This window comes from Borostomias antarcticus (genome assembly GCF_949987555.1).
Source record: "Borostomias antarcticus genome assembly, chromosome: 4".
In the NCBI taxonomy this organism is placed as follows: Eukaryota; Metazoa; Chordata; class Actinopteri; order Stomiiformes; family Stomiidae; genus Borostomias; species Borostomias antarcticus.
Genome location: NC_140237.1, coordinates 20,497,135 through 20,517,134, shown reverse-complemented (window position 1 = coordinate 20,517,134; position 20,000 = coordinate 20,497,135). Strand labels below are relative to the sequence as shown.

At 47.4% G+C, this 20,000-nt stretch overlaps 1 protein-coding gene across 1 annotated transcript in view; it reads left to right on the top strand.

Moving 5' to 3' along the window:
- hipk3b (homeodomain interacting protein kinase 3b) overlaps positions 1-9,959 on the top strand; it is a 49,117-nt gene extending 39,158 nt beyond the window's left edge. The window contains exons 7-17 of the mRNA XM_084436545.1: positions 1-136; positions 1,501-1,624; positions 1,774-1,895; positions 2,073-2,191; positions 2,759-2,926; positions 4,270-4,599; positions 4,967-5,113; positions 5,986-6,245; positions 6,567-6,618; positions 7,584-7,723; positions 7,930-9,959. The exon at positions 1-136 is cut by the window's left edge and continues 27 nt beyond it. Coding sequence (XP_084292671.1) covers positions 1-136; positions 1,501-1,624; positions 1,774-1,895; positions 2,073-2,191; positions 2,759-2,926; positions 4,270-4,599; positions 4,967-5,113; positions 5,986-6,245; positions 6,567-6,618; positions 7,584-7,723; positions 7,930-8,594 — 2,263 coding nt within the window. The 3' untranslated portion in view covers positions 8,595-9,959. The remainder of the gene's footprint in view (positions 137-1,500; positions 1,625-1,773; positions 1,896-2,072; positions 2,192-2,758; positions 2,927-4,269; positions 4,600-4,966; positions 5,114-5,985; positions 6,246-6,566; positions 6,619-7,583; positions 7,724-7,929) is intronic.
- Positions 9,960-20,000: the final 10,041 nt, after the last annotated feature.

Here is a 20,000-nt window from a genome sequence, read left to right as displayed (position 1 = left end):
CGTGTGCCGGTCTCGCCCCGGCGCGTACGACACAGTCAACCGGAACAAGGTGCCGTTCATCAGACCGGTGACCACCGCTGCTGCCACCGTTAACCTGACGGTGCCGTTCAGCAAGATGGCCGCCGTCCACACTCAAGTAAGCCGCCGCCACAGACAGTCCCAGCGTCCAGCTGGCGGCCAGGAAGGGCGGTGCACAGTTAACACATTGTGCAATAGATGTGATTTGTAACAGGCTTGCGTGTGCGACTTCTAGATTCGAAGGAAACATACGCCCAGTTTTCCATTCCAGAAACGGCTCATTTGATCAGTTACGACAGCGGAGACTGTGTGTGTGTGCGTGTGTGTATGTGTGCGTGTGTGTGTTTGTCAGTTCGGAGGACTACAGCTTGTGGCAGCTTATGACATGGGTTTTATTGGGCGGTTCTTCTGTTCCGTCACGTGGGGATGTGGCAGTTTGCCTCATGCTTTGTTCCCGCACACGCCTTGTCGCGTCGCTTCTCCGTTGCCCCGGCAACCCCATGACGTCGCGCCGGAGACGTTATGGCAACGACGCAAGTGCATCCCGTTGCCGTGGGGGAGAGCGGAGCTGACCCTCAAACAATGAATCTGATCATGTTATGCAAATGGTGCCCCTTGTTGGCCTCTGCCTCTGTTTCCTCGTAATTTTGCCGCCATAGCTTAAACTCCCTCGACATACCAGTCACTGCCACGCACATTATAAATCAATTACTGTAATTCTGATACAATGAGACAGTGAAAGAGGCGTCATGTCTTAAATGAACACACGCACACACACACCCGCACACACATATGCGCACACACACGCGTCCACACACACACAAGCCTAATTCAATAAGCCTTACGTGAGGTACGGTCCTGGCATGCTGCATCCCAGAGCACATTCATTCTGCATTCAGAAGGAGTCCTCTGGGAGTCTGGTGGAGGTTTGATCAGTCACATGTGTGGGCCCTCGCGTGCGTAATTGCGGTCAGCTCTGATTTGTGTTTACAAGTAACAATTTAGGTGAAGTTTGAGTTCTTCCAGCTCGGGAGCATTTAAAGAAGGGGGGAGGTGGGGGGTGGTACTGGCTTCTCAGCATCAGGGCTCTCAAAGAGAGCTTTATGCGCAGCGTCATGGGTACGGGGGCAGTCTGATTAGATGCGTGGACCACGTCCAGCGCTTTGATGAGGCCAGAGCAGCATAGGCCTAAAATCCAGCCATTCAATAACTGTGATTATAGCCGGGGAGCAGTATGAGCTCTGGACTCTAGACCACTGGCACACGCTGGACTGCTCTTTGTTTAGCCCGACGTCAGCGGCCCAGTCCACACAAGGGGGTTTGCCATCTACTGGGAGCTTGGTGGTACTGCTGATCTTTTGTCCGAGAAGACCTTCCACTGGATTCCAGTCGGAAGTATTTTCGCCCGTGCTCAGTTTTAACGGGTCAGTATGGTCAGGTGTCATAATTAGGCAGCTCACATCAGTGTTCTCCTCTCCGCAGGCTTTAGCCCCGTCAGTCACCTCGGTGATGCACCCTGGGATACCTCTGCAGACAGGAAGTGGTCAGTTTGGCTGCAGCGACTCCTTTCAGCAGGCCCTCATCCTGTGCCCCCCAACGCTCCAGGGTGGGACAGCTCTCCGACACACTGGGGGGGGGGCGGATTTTCTCAAAACATTCAATCTAGTTAAACCCAACATCTTTCCCGTCGTCACGCGGACGCCACCTGTGTCTGTGGCGCCGTTGACGTGACCCTGTGCTCTGCTCCTCCTCCAGGAATCCCCAGCAGCGCAGCCAAGCCAGCGGGCTACTCTGTTCGCATGGAGACCGCCGTGCCTCTAGTCACCCAGGCCCCTCCCATCCAGCCCCTACAGATCAGACCAGGAGTCATTACACAGGTGAGAGGGAGGGGGGAAGAGCGTGTGGGGGGGGGGGGGGGGGGATACAAAAGTCTATGTAGTATAAGAAACAAACAGAATCTGAAATGCCGGAACAAACAGAATTGACTTAAATGGACAGTTGGTACTAATATAGTAGAAAGTATCTGACTGACCTGTCACCCCCACACCCCTCAGCAAGCCTGGTCAAACCGGCCCCAGCAGATCCTGGTCCCCGCCTGGCAGCAGGTGGCGCCCCCACCGACCACGCTGGCGTCTGACACTGTGGCCGGACCACAGAGACTGGGAGACTGGGGGTAAGGGGTGTGTGTGTGTGTGTGTGTGTGTGTGTGTGTGTGTGTGTGCGTGCGTGCGTGCGTGTGTGCGTGCGTGCGTGTGTTAGGGTTACAAAATTCTGGGAATACATTTATGGGAATTAACAGGAATATATTCTTTCCAGTTCATTCCTGTTAATTCCCATAAATTCCTGTTAATTCTCATGGGCAGTTTGTGAATATTTGTGTGTGTGTGTGTGTGTGTGTGTGTGTGTGTGTGTGTGTGCACGTGGAAATTAGATTCTCTGCACGTGGAAATGAGATTCTCTGTCCAGTGATTCTCTGTCCAGTGATTCTCTGTCCCGTGACTATAGACTTTTGTATTTTGCAAACTGCAGTTCCTGTGAGCAGATTGTTCAGTTGCTATGTACTCGCCTTGGTCATGGCCTCTCCGGGATCATGGGCTACAGCCTGATCACTCGCCTACCTATTGATGCTGAATGACTCATCCATGTCCTTGAGGGGCTAGTGAGTGAGATCACACTGTATTATGTCACTAAAGCTGCCAGCGACCTTTGGCTGATTTCACACCCGGTCTTGTGTTCGCAGGAAAGTGCGTCCCCATGGCAACCATTACAGCACGATGATGCCCCATCCTCAGCCGCTCTTAACCAACCAAATTACCATGTCCACCCACCAGCCAATCAGCATAGGCATCGCACATGTGGTGTGGCCACAGCCTGCTGCTAACAAGAGACCTAAACCTTGCATGAACAGGTACAGTCACACACACACACACACTAAGGCTGGGGCGGCGCATTGACGTGGTCGACGTCATCGACTATGTAAATACGTCGACTTGCAAAATGTGCGTCAACGCGCCGCCACGAAGTAAGATGACTGCGCCCGGTCAAAACTAACAGTATAGGAAATTGATTTTCCATTTATTTACACCATATAAACGTTATCTTGCACCTTTTTATCTCCCCAACCCCTTTTCTAACTAGCAATAAGTTTAAGATGCGTCTAGGAAACATTTTCGCTATAAATTATCATAAGACATGTCTCTCGTCTCTCCTCCGCTCCAGTTCGGTGTTGCTCAACAGCGTGTCTGTATTGCAGACACATGCGCTCACACGCCTGGAGACCATCTGCTCTGAGTGGAGAGAATGGAAACGCTCAAACGTTTGGTTGCTCGTTGCTAAGTGCAAACAGGCTTTTGCAAGTGAGGGAGGAAACGAGCAATCACTGAAACATTTAGCAAAAGTGCATCTTAGGCTACATGTGGAGAACTGCACCACTGTCCACTGCCTAGTAGTTTTCTCCATCAGCGGGTATGAATGCTCACAGTCAGAGTTAATTACATTCTATCATTATGTTATTTCACTAAACCAAATCCAAACATAAAACAAACAACTAAAAACTATGCGGGGGGATTAAACATTGATTTGACTGTGGTGTCAATTGATTGTAGCAACTGTTGTGAGCTGCTGTGTGTCATTGTCATAAGGAGTCTCAATGCACTCGTGGCATGTCAGACTAAATAGAAAAGGCACGTTTAAGACAGCTTAATCAATTGGGTGGTTAAAAATATATTTTGTTTCAATGTAAAATAACATTTGAAAATCTGGTAATCCTTCCCACACCGCAAAAACTATACATGGGTTAGTAATTTAAAGCAACCATTTGCCAGCTAAATCTCAAATACAAATTTGAAAGATTTTGCAACTTTTAATATGCCCTGCAGTGCAGTTACTTTGTTTCTTGTTACATTTTGTTTTTAAGAGAAGATTATTGAATAAATATAGAAATATTAATGAGACCATTTTTTATATTTATTTGGGGTAAATTAAGTGTTCTTTAAATTGAGCATAAAAAAATAAACGTTAAAATTAGCATTAAATTAGTCGTTTGATTAATCGACTAATCGAAAAAAATAATCGCTAAATTAAAAATAGTCGTTAGGTGCAGCCCTAGCGCACACACACGCACAGACATGCATAGACACACACAAACACACACACACACACACACACACACACACACACACACCAAATAGACCTGCGCAGATAATTAATCATAACGCTTAAGCATAATACTGTCTGTCGTTTTATCACCAGAGGCGGCAACTTCTCCCACAACACCAACACCCAAAACTCAGCATACCAGTCCCCAAAGATGGCCGACACGGCTAAGAATGTGGAGGAGGAGGAGGGGGAGGAGGGACGATGCCCGGAAGCAGGGCGAGCCGGACGGGGGGAGGAGCCGGAGGCGGAGCAGGAGGTGGAGCCCAGCTGCTGCAAGGCGGAGCCTGAATCGGAGAGGCTGTCTGCGTCCCACAAGCGGCGCCAGGCCATGGTGATATCGGACCTGGTCAGCCCTGCGGTCAGCGTGATCAGCATCAGCAGCGACGAGGAGGAGGAGAGCACTCAGAGACACCCGCTTGGGGAGTGAGTAACGCGACTGCGCTGACCCCGTACTGACCCCGTACTGACCCCGTACTGACCCCGTACTGGAAACACAACCTCCTCTGAGAAAACCATCAGACATTTTGGGCCCTAACTCACTGACCACCCCTTCCCAGATTACTAAGCAATCTCTCTGTCTCTCTTTCTCTGTCTCTCTTTGTGTACCTCATCTCTCTCTTCTAACCCCCCCCCCCCCCTCTCTCTCTCTCTCTCTCTGTCTCTCTCTCTCTCTCTCTCTTTCTCCCTACCTCCCTCCCTCCCTTTCTCTCTCTCCCTCCCTCCCTCCCTTCCTCCCTCCCTCCCTCCCTCTCTCTCCCCCTCTACCCCCTCTCCTCCCCCATGTGCGTAGGTGTAAGGGCAGTGCGGACTGTGAGGCGTGCCAGAGCACGGTCAGTATGGAGAGGGTGTGTTCCCTCAGCAGCCCAGACAGCACCCTCAGCACCAGCTCCTCAGCCTCGGCGCAGTCCAGCGCCTCGCCCTGCAAGCGCCCCAACAGGTAACACACACACCTGGACCTCACACACCCAGTCACCCCCCCCACACCCACCTGGATCTCACACACCCAGTCACGCCCCCCCCCCCCCCACACACACACACACACACCTGCAGGCGCCCCAACAGGTAACACACACACCTGGACCTCACACACCCAGTCACACCCCCCCCCCCCCCCCACACCCACCTGGATCTCACACACCCAGTCACGCCCCCCCCCCCCCCACACACACACACACACACCTGCAGGCGCCCCAACAGGTAACACACACACCTGGGCTGCGTTCCGAATCGCATACTTCTACTTCTTACTACCAGTACCTACTACAGCTGCCCTTAGAAAGTACGTACTTTGCAAGCAGTAGGCATCTAATTGGGACATACTACCTTGTCATAACATTGCGCCTTGAAATTTGCCCGCATCCGCCGCTGTCCATAACGCGAAATTCGTCTACAGCTGTCACGACTCGCACATGTGACACACATTGCCGCTGCGCACAGGATTGTGGGTCAGAATAGCCTGAAAAGCCTGCTGGCTTGCATACTGCAAAATACGACCGGATGTAGTAGGACATCCTGGTATTTTTGCCATACTGCATGTGGCATACTATGTATTGGGACATACTACATCCTGTTTTGACATACTATATAGTAGGGTAGTATGCGATTCGGAACGCAGCCCTGGACCTCACACACCCAGTCACGCCCCCCCCCCCCCCCACACACACACACACACACACGCACACACACCTGGCATACATACACACAGCTTAAGCCGGGGCATAGACTGTGCGATCTGTCCACTATTGCGCCACGATCTTCGTATTACGCCTTCGTCTCTGAGTGCGATTGCTCCGGTCTGTTTTTTTGCAGCATGTCGGACGAGGAGCAGGAGAGCGGCTGCGACACGGTGGACGGCTCGCCCACCTCCGACTCCTCCGGCCACGACGCCAGCCCGCCGTTTGCCGGGCGCCGCTACATCGCCGACAACGGCAACCAGAACCGCGAGCCCCGGGTGGCGTGCGTGGCCCCGGAGGCGGAGCCCGGCAAGCCGGCGGTGCGCACCATGGTGGTGCCGCCCATGAGGGTGCAGAACAACAACCCCGCCCCCGGCGAGACGCTAGGCAACACAGGTGAGCAGCTGATAGACACACACGCATGAACACATACACACACACGCGCACACACACACACACACATTTCCATGCATTTTACCTCACACAGCTAGGGCAGGTTACATAGTAGATCACCTGTAAATCTGGAAACTGCCAACTCTTGGAGGACTAGTTTCACTCAGCAGTAGGAGAAGCTTATCTGTGATTCTATACGTAATGTGTATGTGCTTTTTTTCTAGGAAGACACACACACACACACACACAGCACTGTCCACAGGGGGGGGCGGGGTAGTATTAGTAGGTTACGGTGGGTCACCACTGCTACTGTCTGCCCCACAGGTCACATGGCCTGGGATTACGTCTCGTTTATAGGCCACAGAGGTTCTCACAGGTGACTATGGGTGAAGTGGCCTGACCTATCAGCTCTTGAGCTCTGGAGTGGATGTTTGTTTGCTGTCACCTCTCCTCACCGGCTGGTTACAGCTGGACTTCTATTTAAACACTTCCCAGCCTCTGCTCTGGGCCTTTCCCTGTGTGTATAAAGCTGCCTAGAGCAGGCTTGGTGTCCCTCCGTAACGCCAGAACGTACACATTCATAGACACAGAGGGCAAAAGCTTCCCGTCTTGTCACGAGTCACTTGTTTATGGATGTGTACGCTAAGCGCTACGCTGGATGTACGACACGCCTACGCACGCTTTATAACAGCTGTGGCCAGCGGGACGACCTATGTCTCAACGTTTGGCAGGTCGTGCTATTTTCCGAGGCCCCTTTTAATAGGTCACTCGTAGAGCAGCGCAAACTGCAAATCCCCCAGTGAAAATCACACTCCTATCAGATCGCCTTTCATGTTAGAGGCACCCTCCCTCTTCCCTCACCGCTAACAGTCTCATCTATGCCCCCTATGTAAAAGGCCATGGCTTGCTATTCTAGTGCTCCCGGGGATATTTATAGATAGTGGTCTGACCCCACTATAAATACGTACAAACTTGGCTACCAATTGGCTGCTTCCCTACCCTCCTCAATTGGATCCCTTTGACGTGCCTATTTATAAAGATCCCAAGCGTACGCGGGGAAGAACAGATGTTGTTTTTAAGACCTGGATCTGATCAAACATGGCCCGAGGCGGTGATAAGCACACGGTGCCTGCTGCCACAAACGTTGTCGCTCCTGTCACTCTGCGATAAGTTCTCAGTTGCTGTACGAGCCAAACTTCCAAACTCCAGTCTCATCTGTGGTGTGCTCAGGCCCATTATGGTGTGGGATTGACGTCAGGACACCAAGCTGTCTCCGTGTATCAACACATCTCTCGTCTCATCTCTGCCCCCCTCTCTCTCTTTCTCTCTCCCTCCCTTCAGTTTTAGAGTCTTCGTGCCAGTTCAAAGGACGAGGCATTCCCGGACGGAAGCCACATCACTCCACCCCCCTCCTCAACCGGTCACAGAAGATCACCCCTGCATTCCAGCCCCAGCAACAGCAGCCCATGGGTTTTGGACAGGTCAGCATACACACGCACACACAAGCACGCACGCACATGCACACACGCACAAATAACACAGCAAAACATTTTCCAAATACAAATGCACAAAAACAGTAGAATATTTGTTTTGAATGTGCCACAGCGGTGGACAGTATGTGGGCCAGATTGTTTGCTGATTCTACAACATGGCTGAAAATCCCTCTCTCCTCTCTGTCTCTCTTCAGGTCCATTACGGCTCCTGCCACCAGGAATGGAATGGGAACTATGGCCACCGGCGCCCGCAGGCCTACATCCCCCCCACCATGCATGGCCACACCTTCACCCTGCCTCACGGCAGCCCCAACCACACTACGGGCCCCCACCCCCACCTAGGGGGCCACCCGCACCCCCAGCCCACCCTGCTGCCCTACCCCCCCTCTGGGCCCCTGGTCACGGCTGCGCCCGTGGCCCACATCCTGGCCTCTCCTGGGTCGTCGCGCCCCGTCCTGCAGCCCGCCTACAGCATCTCCCACCCCGTCGGCATCATGCACCAGGTGGCGGTGGGCATCAACCCCCGGCTGCTGCCCTCGCCCACCACCCTGCACCCCCAGGGCCAGTTCAAGCCCCTGTTCCCCCCGCACTCCTACATCGCCTCGCCCGCATACGCCAGCTTCCCCCTCAGCCCCACCAAAATCAACCAGTACCCCTACATCTAAGCGCTGTCGGGGGCCCGGTCCCCTGGGACCCCCCCGGATACACCTTGCACCGCCCGGGGGCCTGGCGAGCAGGCGGGGCCCTCTCCCAACACGGGAACAACAACATGGTTTTCATGTCCAAAGCCATGGCACAACCACAGAGAAAGAAAGCTATTTTTTTGAATCATGTAGACTTGGGTGCAATTGAACTCTGAGCTTTAAAAATACGTTTGGGTGGTGGAGGGTGACGGGGACGAGAAAGGAAAGAATGAAAGAATGAACGAATGAATGAGTAGATACAGAAGAAAAAAACTCACACTCAATGTGTTTTGCACATTTGATATCTTCACATTGGATCCTTCTACAAATACTACTCAAAACAGGTGAATAATTGGGGCGGAGTTGAATAGTCAAGCTCCGCACTCCTGATCCCAGCTATTTTTCTATATTGCCTTCTGACGTGTGCAAGACACATCCATATTTGTAAAGCCATCCCAGTCTCTAGCTCTAGGCCGACAGATGCACATGTTTGTCCACGGTGTGTTGTACCGCGTTTGAAGTATTTGTACTTTTTTCGGTGTCTTTTGGTGTTTGCAATGTCGAGTCACTTAACCGATTTAAATAGGGTTGTTCCTCACGCTGCATGTGTTCTTGCATGAGCAGAAAAATGTTAACGGGAAGATGCGTAGACGTCGCTCTAATTGTTCGTGTCACGAGACTCGCAGCATCGTATAATTGTCCCCAGCCATAGTGCCTTATATATTTGAGGTTGTTAATGTTACTACTTATATATGAATATATACATGAATATATTAATGTACTGGACTGCAGCACTTGAAACTCCAATCAGTCGATGCATCCTATGTGTGAGTATATATATGCACATGTGTATATATCCATGCATAGCCTGCATGGAGGTGTGTTGTATCGCGGATAGCGGTGCTTACCTTTTGGGTTCAGTGTATTTCAGTGTGTTTTAGTGAGTTACTTTTCTGTTCCTTAAAGAAGAACATGCTTTGCTGTAGCAAATACTTGCTGTTCAGTTTTTAAATGTCCCTTTATGTGTTCTCCCTCCCTGAATGAACTAGTGTACAAAGAGCAAGCATTGAATATTGCTTAATATTTGATAATCAATTTCTATTTAGTGAAACTCTTACTACTAACAGTATTTGTACTGTTTGATGAAACTGCAATACAATCTAAATAGTTGTTGATTTTTTTAATTTTATTATTTTTTCTGTATTTTCATTATTTGAGTTTGATTGTTTTTTTTTTTTCTTTTCTAGATGTTTAGAAGTGTGGTGGGCATGGCTTTGACTAGGTGAGGAAAAAATGCAAATTAATTCACGGTATGGGTTCTTCTAAGCCTGAGCAGACCATGCAGTATTTGATATATACACACATATATATGGATATATATTACAGATCTAGTCTATTTAGTGCAGACGCTTGATAAGGTGTGAGTTAATTGTGTGCAATTCTCTCATTTATGCATGTGTGACAAAGTTAACTCTTTTCCCTTTACATTATACCATTTGTTTAAGGCTTATTGGTGTCGACTGCTTATTTTAAACATTCCGTCAGGGAGAATATATATATATATATAATATATATATATATATATATATATATATATATATATATATATATATATATATGCTGTGTGCATTTTATTTCCGTTTGTTTCGCTAGTTATGTGCGTAAAATTTTGTCTTTACTTTCAAATGAAGTTGCTTGTGCAGCACCAAAGACTGTAATTAATTTCCTGAGCAAGGTAGCTATTCTGTTCTGCATAGACCTCAAGTATACTGTAGTCGTAGAAAATGGGGTTAAATTTCAAAAAATGGTATTAAAAAAAAAAAAAGAAATGGAAAAAAAATAGGCTGAGGTCATGTCTAGCTTTTTGGGCAATTAATAAGTCGTATCATTTTCTTGAATGTATCATCGTTAAGCTGCTATATGATGATTGCCACTTCAATAGCTGTGAAATTAGGTGATTTCCCTTAGTTCAAACTATAGCGTTCCTATTTTTGTATAGGTCCCTTATTATCTGAAATAGAAGTGGTTTTGATTTTAGTGTTTTGCTTTCATGTTTGGAGTGTCATTGTAACTACTGTATTGCTGATGATGGACGTTAGTTGCATTTGTTATGTTTTGGGGGTGTGTGTGTGTGTGTTTTTGCATCAGTATTTCATCCTTATTAACCTTTTCGGGCTCATCACTGCATATAAATGGATGTATCAATGTAACTTAATTTTTGTATGTTTTCATATTGCTGTTTTGTAGACATGTAAAGCTACAGCTTGCAGGATTGATTTAACTTTTTCATTATGGTAGTTGAGTGTAGATTATACTAACAGAAGTATGTTATATGTATTGCAGGAGCACAGTGCGATGACAGGATTATATTCAGCGTGTTCAATTAAATGCTTCTGTGAGCTGTTGTCCCCAAACCACACACCACTAAGCACTTGTCAGTTAGGGCTTTGGAACGCCGACTCTCCCGCGAGAGTTCGTTGACTCTCCCTGGCTCTGAAGGGATAGAAAATCAAACATGTATCTGATATACATTTTGCCTAAGATGTTTGTTCTAAAACCATGTTTTATAACTTATAACTTATTGTCTTCTCTTGGATTGGATTTTATTCAAACCATTTTATCTGTTCGATGTTTTATCCCTGACCATTTTGTCAGCGGTCCCACTTGAGGAAATCATTGGAAAACCTGCCTTTTGTTCTGTTATTGATTTCAAAATTCGCTCTCCCCTTTATGCCTGTTTCATGGAAGTGGTGTTTGTCGATGCAAATCCATGGCCATTGTTTAGTGTTCTTTACCGATGTTGAGACAGTGTAAGCAGCACTGTGTTTGTGCCTTGAGAATCAGAGGGTCAGAGAATTGGAGGGGGCAGGGGGGGGGGGGGGTTGTCCCTTACACCCCCCTGTCTCCCCACCCCCTCTGTAAGATAGAGGGAGGAGGAGGGTTTGGGATCCAACAGAAATCCACCTTAAACAGTTATGTAATGACCACTTGACCAAAAATCACCTAGGCTACAGAAACTAAACAAGTTAAGACAGGATGGACTCCATCTCCCTGTTATCCTAGGGGCCAATAGTCCTTCCATACGTGTATCGCCATGACAGTGGAGGGGAAGGCATTGCTGCTTTTCCTATTTTAGATACCCGCCACCAAAGTCACACATGCATGCCACATACGGCACTCACACACACACATACATGAGCTATTTGAGCTGTATGACAGTTCCTGTACAGATCCTCTCTCTGGTCACTCTGGCTGAACAACAAATAACTGAACAACAAATGCAATACTTAACATTGTGCGGTCGTGGCACCCACCAAGTGTTCTTAGACCGCTCCACGCTAGACTTTACGTAAACCTGCATCAACACCCAACAGCTTCACTTGTCTGCCAGGAAACAGACGTCAGTTAGCGGAGACGGTAAACCACACGCCTCGCAAGTCGCGACAGAGAGGCTCCGTGCTCATAGGTGGCGGCCCCACTGTGGACAGGAACAACTGGGAATAGAAACCTTTCCTTTCAACACCGGCCATTTGTAGAATGGTGTGTCACGGTTCATGACCGTACGTCTGTTAGATAATAGGAATGTTATGTACAGTAGTTGGAAAGCTGCAGTGTGTACAATTTGCCTTTGGTAGCAGAGCTCTCTTGAGATTATTGTGACCCCCAGCACTCATGAGTAGGTATTCCACCGAAACGCCAAACACCAAAATGTAGCCTGACAGGTGTTTGCTAACAGCATCCATCTCTGCCGTGATTTAGTGAGGACACTGATGAATTAGCTTATTAAAGGCGGCTGGCATGACAGCAGCGGGGCATGGTGTTGGCAGATAAAGTGCTTGAAGTATGTGCTCCCAGTAGAAGCATGTGAAACGTAAACTGTGTTTTGATTCCTGTAATGGTATTCACCAGCAATGCGCCTGCACAAACTCTCCCCCACTCTTAAACCAAGATGGATGCAAAGGAAGAGAGATCTTAGACTGTTTTCTTTGTGTTTTCACACGAACAACAGCTGGATTTATGAATAACCTGTTTTTGAGGATTCACAACATTTAACAGATTTAAAAAATAATAATAATAACAAACAGCAGTTTTCTGATTTGTTGGTGATTTTGAAAAATGAAAGAAAAATCCTCTGCTGCGGTATTATCCTTTAGAGAAGTTAATTCAGGGTCTATGTATTAGTCCGATGTGCTACTGTGTAACTTCAATCCATGCTATTTGGGTTTGATTAGTTTTGGTCTCAAATTGTGTTTTCCTTTTGGGTTTTCTGGTCAACTGTGTCTGTTCAAAGTTAATTCACACTGCAAGTTACAGAATCATCTGTTTAGATCGCTCATCAAATACACTTGTTAATTAAATCCGAACTGTTACTGTTTTAATACTTGTAGATTTTTTTGTGGCTTTATTTTTTTCCATTTTATTTCATTTGCTTTTTTGATTTTATGCTACACTAGTTTGCCATGTAGCAATTGCACTGTGCAATATTTACAGTATAAAGACTGGGAAAACTAACTCTGGATGTGATGTCTCTACAGTTTGCGATAGTGTTTCCTCTCTAGTTCTCAGTGATTTAGGTGTGACCAAGCCTTCTCTACTTTGTCACATTAAGCGGGTTTTCCAGGTGACTCTTTTGGTGAGTGTCAAAATAAGACTTTATGGTGTATTATTGTCAAGATTCACTTTGAATTAAAAAAAATCTATTGCTGCAACCCTTCTGACTGTTTTCTTTCCACAATACAAGATTGATCTGATTTATTTGAATTGTGTGTACAAGTTGAGTGTAGTAGGATGTATTTGAGTCGTGTTTTGTTCCACACCGAGTTGGTCTGTGTTCTTTGCTGTGACTGCCACCTTGTGGAAGTGGATAGGCATAGCACTATCAAACGTCACCATTGATTACATGTAACGGTGGTGTTGCTCAGACCCAAGCTTTGGTTGAGATTATGTACAACCTATCTATCGGGCAAATCCCCTATAGAGCGGAAGGTCGGGGGTGTTAGGGTTATTTAAAGGAGAGAAAGTAGGCCTAGTCTATTTTCAGTGAGCATTGAAGATGATCAAAGGCAATAATCTCTTGACGTCCTAACCAGTGTCCTGTGGTTAGGACGTCATCTGTACTGCCCTGGGGTATAGCTCTAATTCTTTTTAAAGGGGCTTTCTCCAGGCTTCACAAACTGCACCACCAGGGGAGCCAAGCCGTAAGGGGGGGAAGTTAGGATTATTATTATTATTATTGTTATTATCATAAGGTCTATGTTTGGGGGGGGGGGGGCAATATATTATGATGATGATTATTATCTAGTGGCACCCCTGTGCACCACTACCATGATGACTTACTGGAACGGGTAAAGAAAGATGGTACCCTTACCCTCCGTCACAGTCAATATAGTCTCAATTGCCCCGGACTATAGGCCTACCTGGTGCAATCTATAACCTATATAATCTCCTTGGGGGAAGACTGAACTAGGCATGGCATGTCGTATAATAATGGCCACAAGAGGCCGTGATGTTCATATCTGATCTCGGACTCAGTTTCGTCTGTTTCTAGCTGTCACTTAATTTACAGTCATGATCGTGGAGCCGAAGTTGCTCATATAATTTGAGCGTGGGCTATTCTAAGCCACTGAACACTTAACTGATCCATTTTGAAGACAACCGTTAGAACTGACAAAAGTGTTTCAAACGTTGGACTTGGCCAAGTCCGCCGCACATCTGTGTGCCGCGCTGCGCCGCATAGTGATGAGTGGACCAAGCCAAGCGGAGGGCTCCTCCTGAGAGACGCATTGCCAATGCTGCTTTCACCAAGCCTCGGACGAGCGAAAACCGGGGAACGCTTTTTGGTCTGTCCAGACACGGATTGATCAGATGTCTTGTTCACGACCGAAACTTCAGCAACTCATCCACTGGAAACGCAAATGGCTCCCAGTTTGAGGAGAGCGCGGAGAGATTACCCCAAAGTGGATACCTGCGGCGCGAATGCCGGTGACCGGCGCTCACGGGGATGGATAGGTGCGGGAGGCAGGGGGTGTTTTTTGAGGACCAGGAGGAGACCTGGTGCAGAAGGGACGCTCACCAGCTGTCTGTTACCCTTGGGGATGGCTTTACTCCTTGTGCAGTGTGCAGGGGCCATTGACGGTAAGAAAAACACCCCACAATTGTGCCAATCACTGACCGGTGTAGTTGCAGGCTGAGCGGTACAAATTCAAATAGAAACTCTGCAAAATTGACAGTAGCCTAGCCTATGTGCATCTCATAGCCTATGCACTGGTTTCGGGGCAAATTTCACACACCCCGATGGAGCGTGTAGCAGCCCTGGTCGTTTTAGATGGACACGCTTATTTGACTAATTGGTTAGCCTAATGCACCTTCATAATAAAAACCAGTCCAGACGAGCATATTCACATTAGGCTACATTGTGTGAGAATGTAGCGCCACATAGCCTACGTGCAGGCTACAGATGAAACGAGAACACGAATTCACTCTTTCATCCATAGGAAAAGTTAACCATCCGAGTCCCAGATGGGAGTGACGCGAGGCCAGATGCCCTGTGTGGGCCTATTCAGAAATGCTGAGCAGAGCCCCGTGATGAAATGTAAAAAAAGTGCAAATTCTTCTACTCTAATATGCAGCCCATCGTCATGCCACACACATTTAGTGACCGTTCTGAGGGTAGCCTACGATCAAGGGACGTCGTGGAAGAGAGAGATCGCGAGGGAAGAAGAGATGTAAGAATGTGTGCCTCGGTGATGATGAGCTCAGCTGAGCTGAACGCGGCTGCACTGCGCGAGAATGCAGGGCTCCTTTGTCCCCGTGCTTGTTTATGATGTAACTCACCTCCGAGTTCCGCCTGTGTGTCCCAGGCGCTGGTCTGTTCTTTCACTGGCGACCTTGACGCGGGATTCATTATCAACATACACACTGGCCTATTATAGAATATGAACAACCGTGAGAATGCATCTTCATCATTCATATATGACCGGTATAATGTGGTCTCTCACGGAGGGAGGCTGAGGGTTAACCTACCAGAGAGCACCTCAGGGCATATTACACAGAGCAGCCTGCTTATCCGTAGCCCAGCTTAGTACTGTGCATCTGGGTCAGCTTCCAGTGTAGTGACACACATAGGCCTGTCTAGCAGGAGAGTCGGGGTAAAGTTTGCCGAGATAACTGTACTGTGCAGTCTTTTAAGAGATGAATTTACTGTAGGCTACTACAGTACTCCAGTGCAAGCAGGGCACCCCTGTTGTATGAGGAGAGTCATGGTATGGTGGGTCAACTCTAACAACCTTCCTGCTACTCCTGTAGGTTAGTAGGCGGCTTTCTGTTTTTTGATCCCCTAACACAGTCTCTCTGGTGTAGACATGACCCGAAAACAGTCTCTCTGGTTCAAACACAGTCTCTCTAGTGTAGACATGACCCGAAAACAGTCTCTCTGGTGTAGACATGACTCTAACACAGTCTCTCTAGTGTAGACATGACTCTAACACAGTCTCTCTAGTGTAGACATGACCAGAAAATAGTCTCTCTGGTGTAGACATGACCTAAAAACAGTCTCTCTGGGGTAGACATGACCTAAAAACAGTCTCTCTGGTGTAGACATTGACTAACACAGTCTCTCTGTTGTAGACATGTCTCTAACACAGTCTCTCTAGTGTAGACATGACCCAAACACAGTCTTTCTAGTGTAGACATGACCCAAACACAGTCTCTCTAGTGTAGACATGACCCAAACACAGTCTTTCTAGTGTAGACATGACCCAAACACAATCTCTCTGTTGTAGACATGTCTCTAACACAGTCTCTCTAGTGTAGACATGACCCAAACACAGTCTCTCTGTTGTAGACATGTCTCTAAACAGTCTCTCTAGTGTAGACATGACCCAAACACAGTCTCTCTAGTGTAGACATGACCCAAACACAGTCTCTCTGGGGTAGACATGACTCTAACACAGCTGAATGAGAAATGAAGGTACATGAATGAGGCTGAAATGATCTTACTCTGATCAATGAGTGCCATCTTCAAGTGGCAGCCCTCCTGTTACCTGTTAAACCACTTCCACAGCAACCCCCCCCCCCCCCCCCCCCACACACACACGCCTCCTGTATATTCAACTTGGCTCTGATTCAGTAGCTCTGCTCTGCTGCTTGCTGATTTCAGATGTAGTCTGCTGCTGCAGCAACAAAATGTTGATGAAAAAAGGTGCTTGACTAGTCTACAAATGCAGTGATGAGTCATACGACTTTCTAGATTCCCTACTGGTGTGTGTGTGCGTGTGTGTGTATGTGTGTGTGTGCGCGTGTGTGTAGGTGTGTGTGTGTAGGTGTGTGACTAGGTGTGGCTTGGTGGATGTGTCGGGGTCTTAATGGCCACCTTGGACATATCCTGGCTCAGAGTTGACCTGTTACATCTCTGCTCATGGCTCCTCTCCCTTAATCCAGAACATGTTGTTGCTATGGGAACCAGAGTTTTGTCCTACAGTTCCCGCCTCCCACACTCTCTTAAAACTGTAAATAAAGTAGTATGGTGTCTTAGAATGAGTCCATTATGTCTGCACCCACAGGGGTCATTTGGTTAGGTGTTGGAAAATGAAACAGGAGGTTACTGTATATGCAATGCAATCAGGAGTTTGATGGTTGTGGGGTGGCTGTGGCTCAGGAGGTAGAGCGGGTCGTCCAGTGATCGTAGGGTCGGCGGTTCGAATCCCGGCTCCTCTTGTCCACATGTCGAGGGGTCCTTGAGCAAATTGATCCCAATGAGCAGGCTAGCACTTTGCATGGCAGCTGCCGCCATTGGTGTATGGGTGAATGAGAGGCTATTGTAAAATGCCTTGTATATAAGTGCAGTCCATTTACCATCTTTGATTATCTTCTGTGATCCCTCGTTCCTTCTCTCCATTGGTTTGCTACTTTTTAAATTGGATTCGTCAAGGCCGCTAAATTGGATATCCAACACACTGACATCGCATTCTATAGAGCTACATAAGCAATCTGTAGTATTCCAATACCATCTGTGCTCCCAGAAGAGAGCGACCTTCTCCCAGTGTCAGCACTATGGACTCCTTATACTGCAACCTGCCCTCTCCTCGTGAGTGCTGACTGTGTGCCTTAGACAGAAGTTCACCTCTGCCGAATGAGATTCTCCCTCAATAGATTTATTGGTCAGAATAACTGATTAAAGTTGGATTAAGATGAAGACGGATCGGTTCATTGCCCTTTGAAACCCCAATCTGTACCCCCACTTAAATGTATGTATTGTTGGCTGTAGTAGACCTAGAGTGCATTCAGAGCACTCAGGACCTCAGACTGGCACGAAGGTTCACCTTCCAACAGGGCAATGACCCTAAGCCAAGACAGCGCAGGAGTGGCTTCGGGACAAGTCTGTGAATGTCCTTGAGCGGCCCAGCCAGAGCCCGGACTTGAACCCGATAAAACATCACTGGAAAGACCTGAAAATATCCGTGCAGCCACGCTCCCCATCCAACCTGACAGAGCTTGAGAGGATCTACAGAGAAGAATGGGAAAAATACCCCAAGTTGTGCCAAGATTGTAGCATCATACCCAAGGAGACTGCAATCGCTGCCAAAGGGGCCTCAACAAAATTAATGACTGAGTAAATGGTCTGAAAACTTATGTACATGTGATATGACCGTCTTTTATTTGTAATACATTTGCACACATTTTAAAAAATCTGTTTTCACTTTGACATTATGGGGTATTGTATAGATTGATGAGAAAAAAAATAATTTAAGATTTTAAGATTAGGCTGTAACATAACAAAATGTGGAAAAATTGAATACTTTTTGAGTGCGCTGTATGCCGGCCATGGGGCGCTGGCTCTGTGTTCTCTGTTGGCCATCTTGTAAATGATATGGCTGTTAGCCCCGCCCCTCAGCCACTCTGCGTCCTCCCATTGCACTGATTTACCGTGTGAAAGTTAATTACGGTGTGGCCATAGATGTCAGGAGGACTAAGGATTGATTGTGTGTGTGTTGGTGTCTGTATCCATGACGGTGTGGGACTCAGATTAGCCGGTGAGCTTATTTCCCTGTGAGTGCTCATGCGGCGCCCTTCCTTCGTTCTCTCTCTCTCGTGTGATCCCCCTGTTGTGCAGCTTATGGCGATTTCCATGCCCTTGATTTCCATGGCCCTTGATTTTTTCTTTTTTTCCCATTCGATTTGCCGGTACAGTAGGTGTTATTCACACGTGTGTTCTGCTTGTACGCTTGTGCAAACAGGAACTCCCCTCACAACCCCAAAAGCCAGCGGAGGAGAAAAAGTACATTGGAATTTGTTCAGTATTTAGCATCATAAGTCCTGTTATAAAGTTCTTTCCGATCATATACAACGGTCCCTTTAAAGATCTTGACAGGCTGTGCACACTTGAGATATCAGCGCTCATTGCTCATGTCACAGCTAAGTACACAATGCATATGCCCACAGAGATCCATTATATGGTTAGCTCTGACTTAGCTGTAACATGAGCAATGAGCACTAATATCTCAAGAGTGCACAATTAGTCAATGTTTTTAAATGCACTGTTGTACAGTAGGCCTATATTATCATAAATAACCTTATAAGGTTAAAGTTAAAGCAATTGAGCAACATAAGCCCTATTATTATAAATAATAATAGGGCTTATGATGCTAAATTGCTTTAACTAACTCTGTTGACATATTTTCTGTGATAATTTTTTTATTCAGTTTGAACCCCTTTTACAGGAAGGGAGTGGGTATACATTCAAATTTCCAAGGGAGATAGGTGACAAGTGTTATAAAGAACATAATAAATAAAAACTCAGATAATAACTATAAATGATATGAATCATATGTCTCTGTTGACATCTTGTGTTTATTACCCCGGATGCTGAGTGCTCAACTCTGTGATGCTAAACTGTTTAGGGGAAACCTGATACCTATTTACAGTAACCGTCTATGATAACCCTGCTGATGAAGCTGTAAGCAAGGGAGTACTTGGATGTATGAATTACCGCAGGGATGCGGTGATGTCACGGCAGCTGATGGATATCGTGTTGAGTTGTTACGTGTTACCCACTGCTGTTTGGGCATGTAGATAGACAAGGTGTCCTCTGCTGTACCTCTGATGGATGTAATCATGGAGGAAGGGAGGTAGTGCCGCTAATTAGCATTGTGTACCATCTGCCCAGTATCACTCTATCCCTCATAGAGTATCCTGCAACCTGGGATGACAGTGTGTGTGTGTGTGTGTGTGTGTGTGTGTGTGTGAGTGTGTGTGAGTGTGTGTGTGTGTGTGTGTGTGTGCGTGTGCGTGTGTGCGCGCGTGTGTGTGTTTGAGAGAGAGAGGGAGAGAGCATAAGGCATTATCAGAGAAAGAGGCCACCATATTTTGACAGTGGACAATGCAGCACATAAATAGAACTATTGACTATGTCTCAAAGCTTCGAGAGACTTGAATGGTCAGCCAGAGCTCGTTAGACATTCCACCTGCAGGGCTCGGACACGGCGCTCCTTCCTCCTGGGGCAATTCCTCTCTCCTCTCTTCTACATTCTCCCTCTATCCTTCTGCTCTGTCCTATCATTCCTCTCTCCATCCTCCTCTCCTCT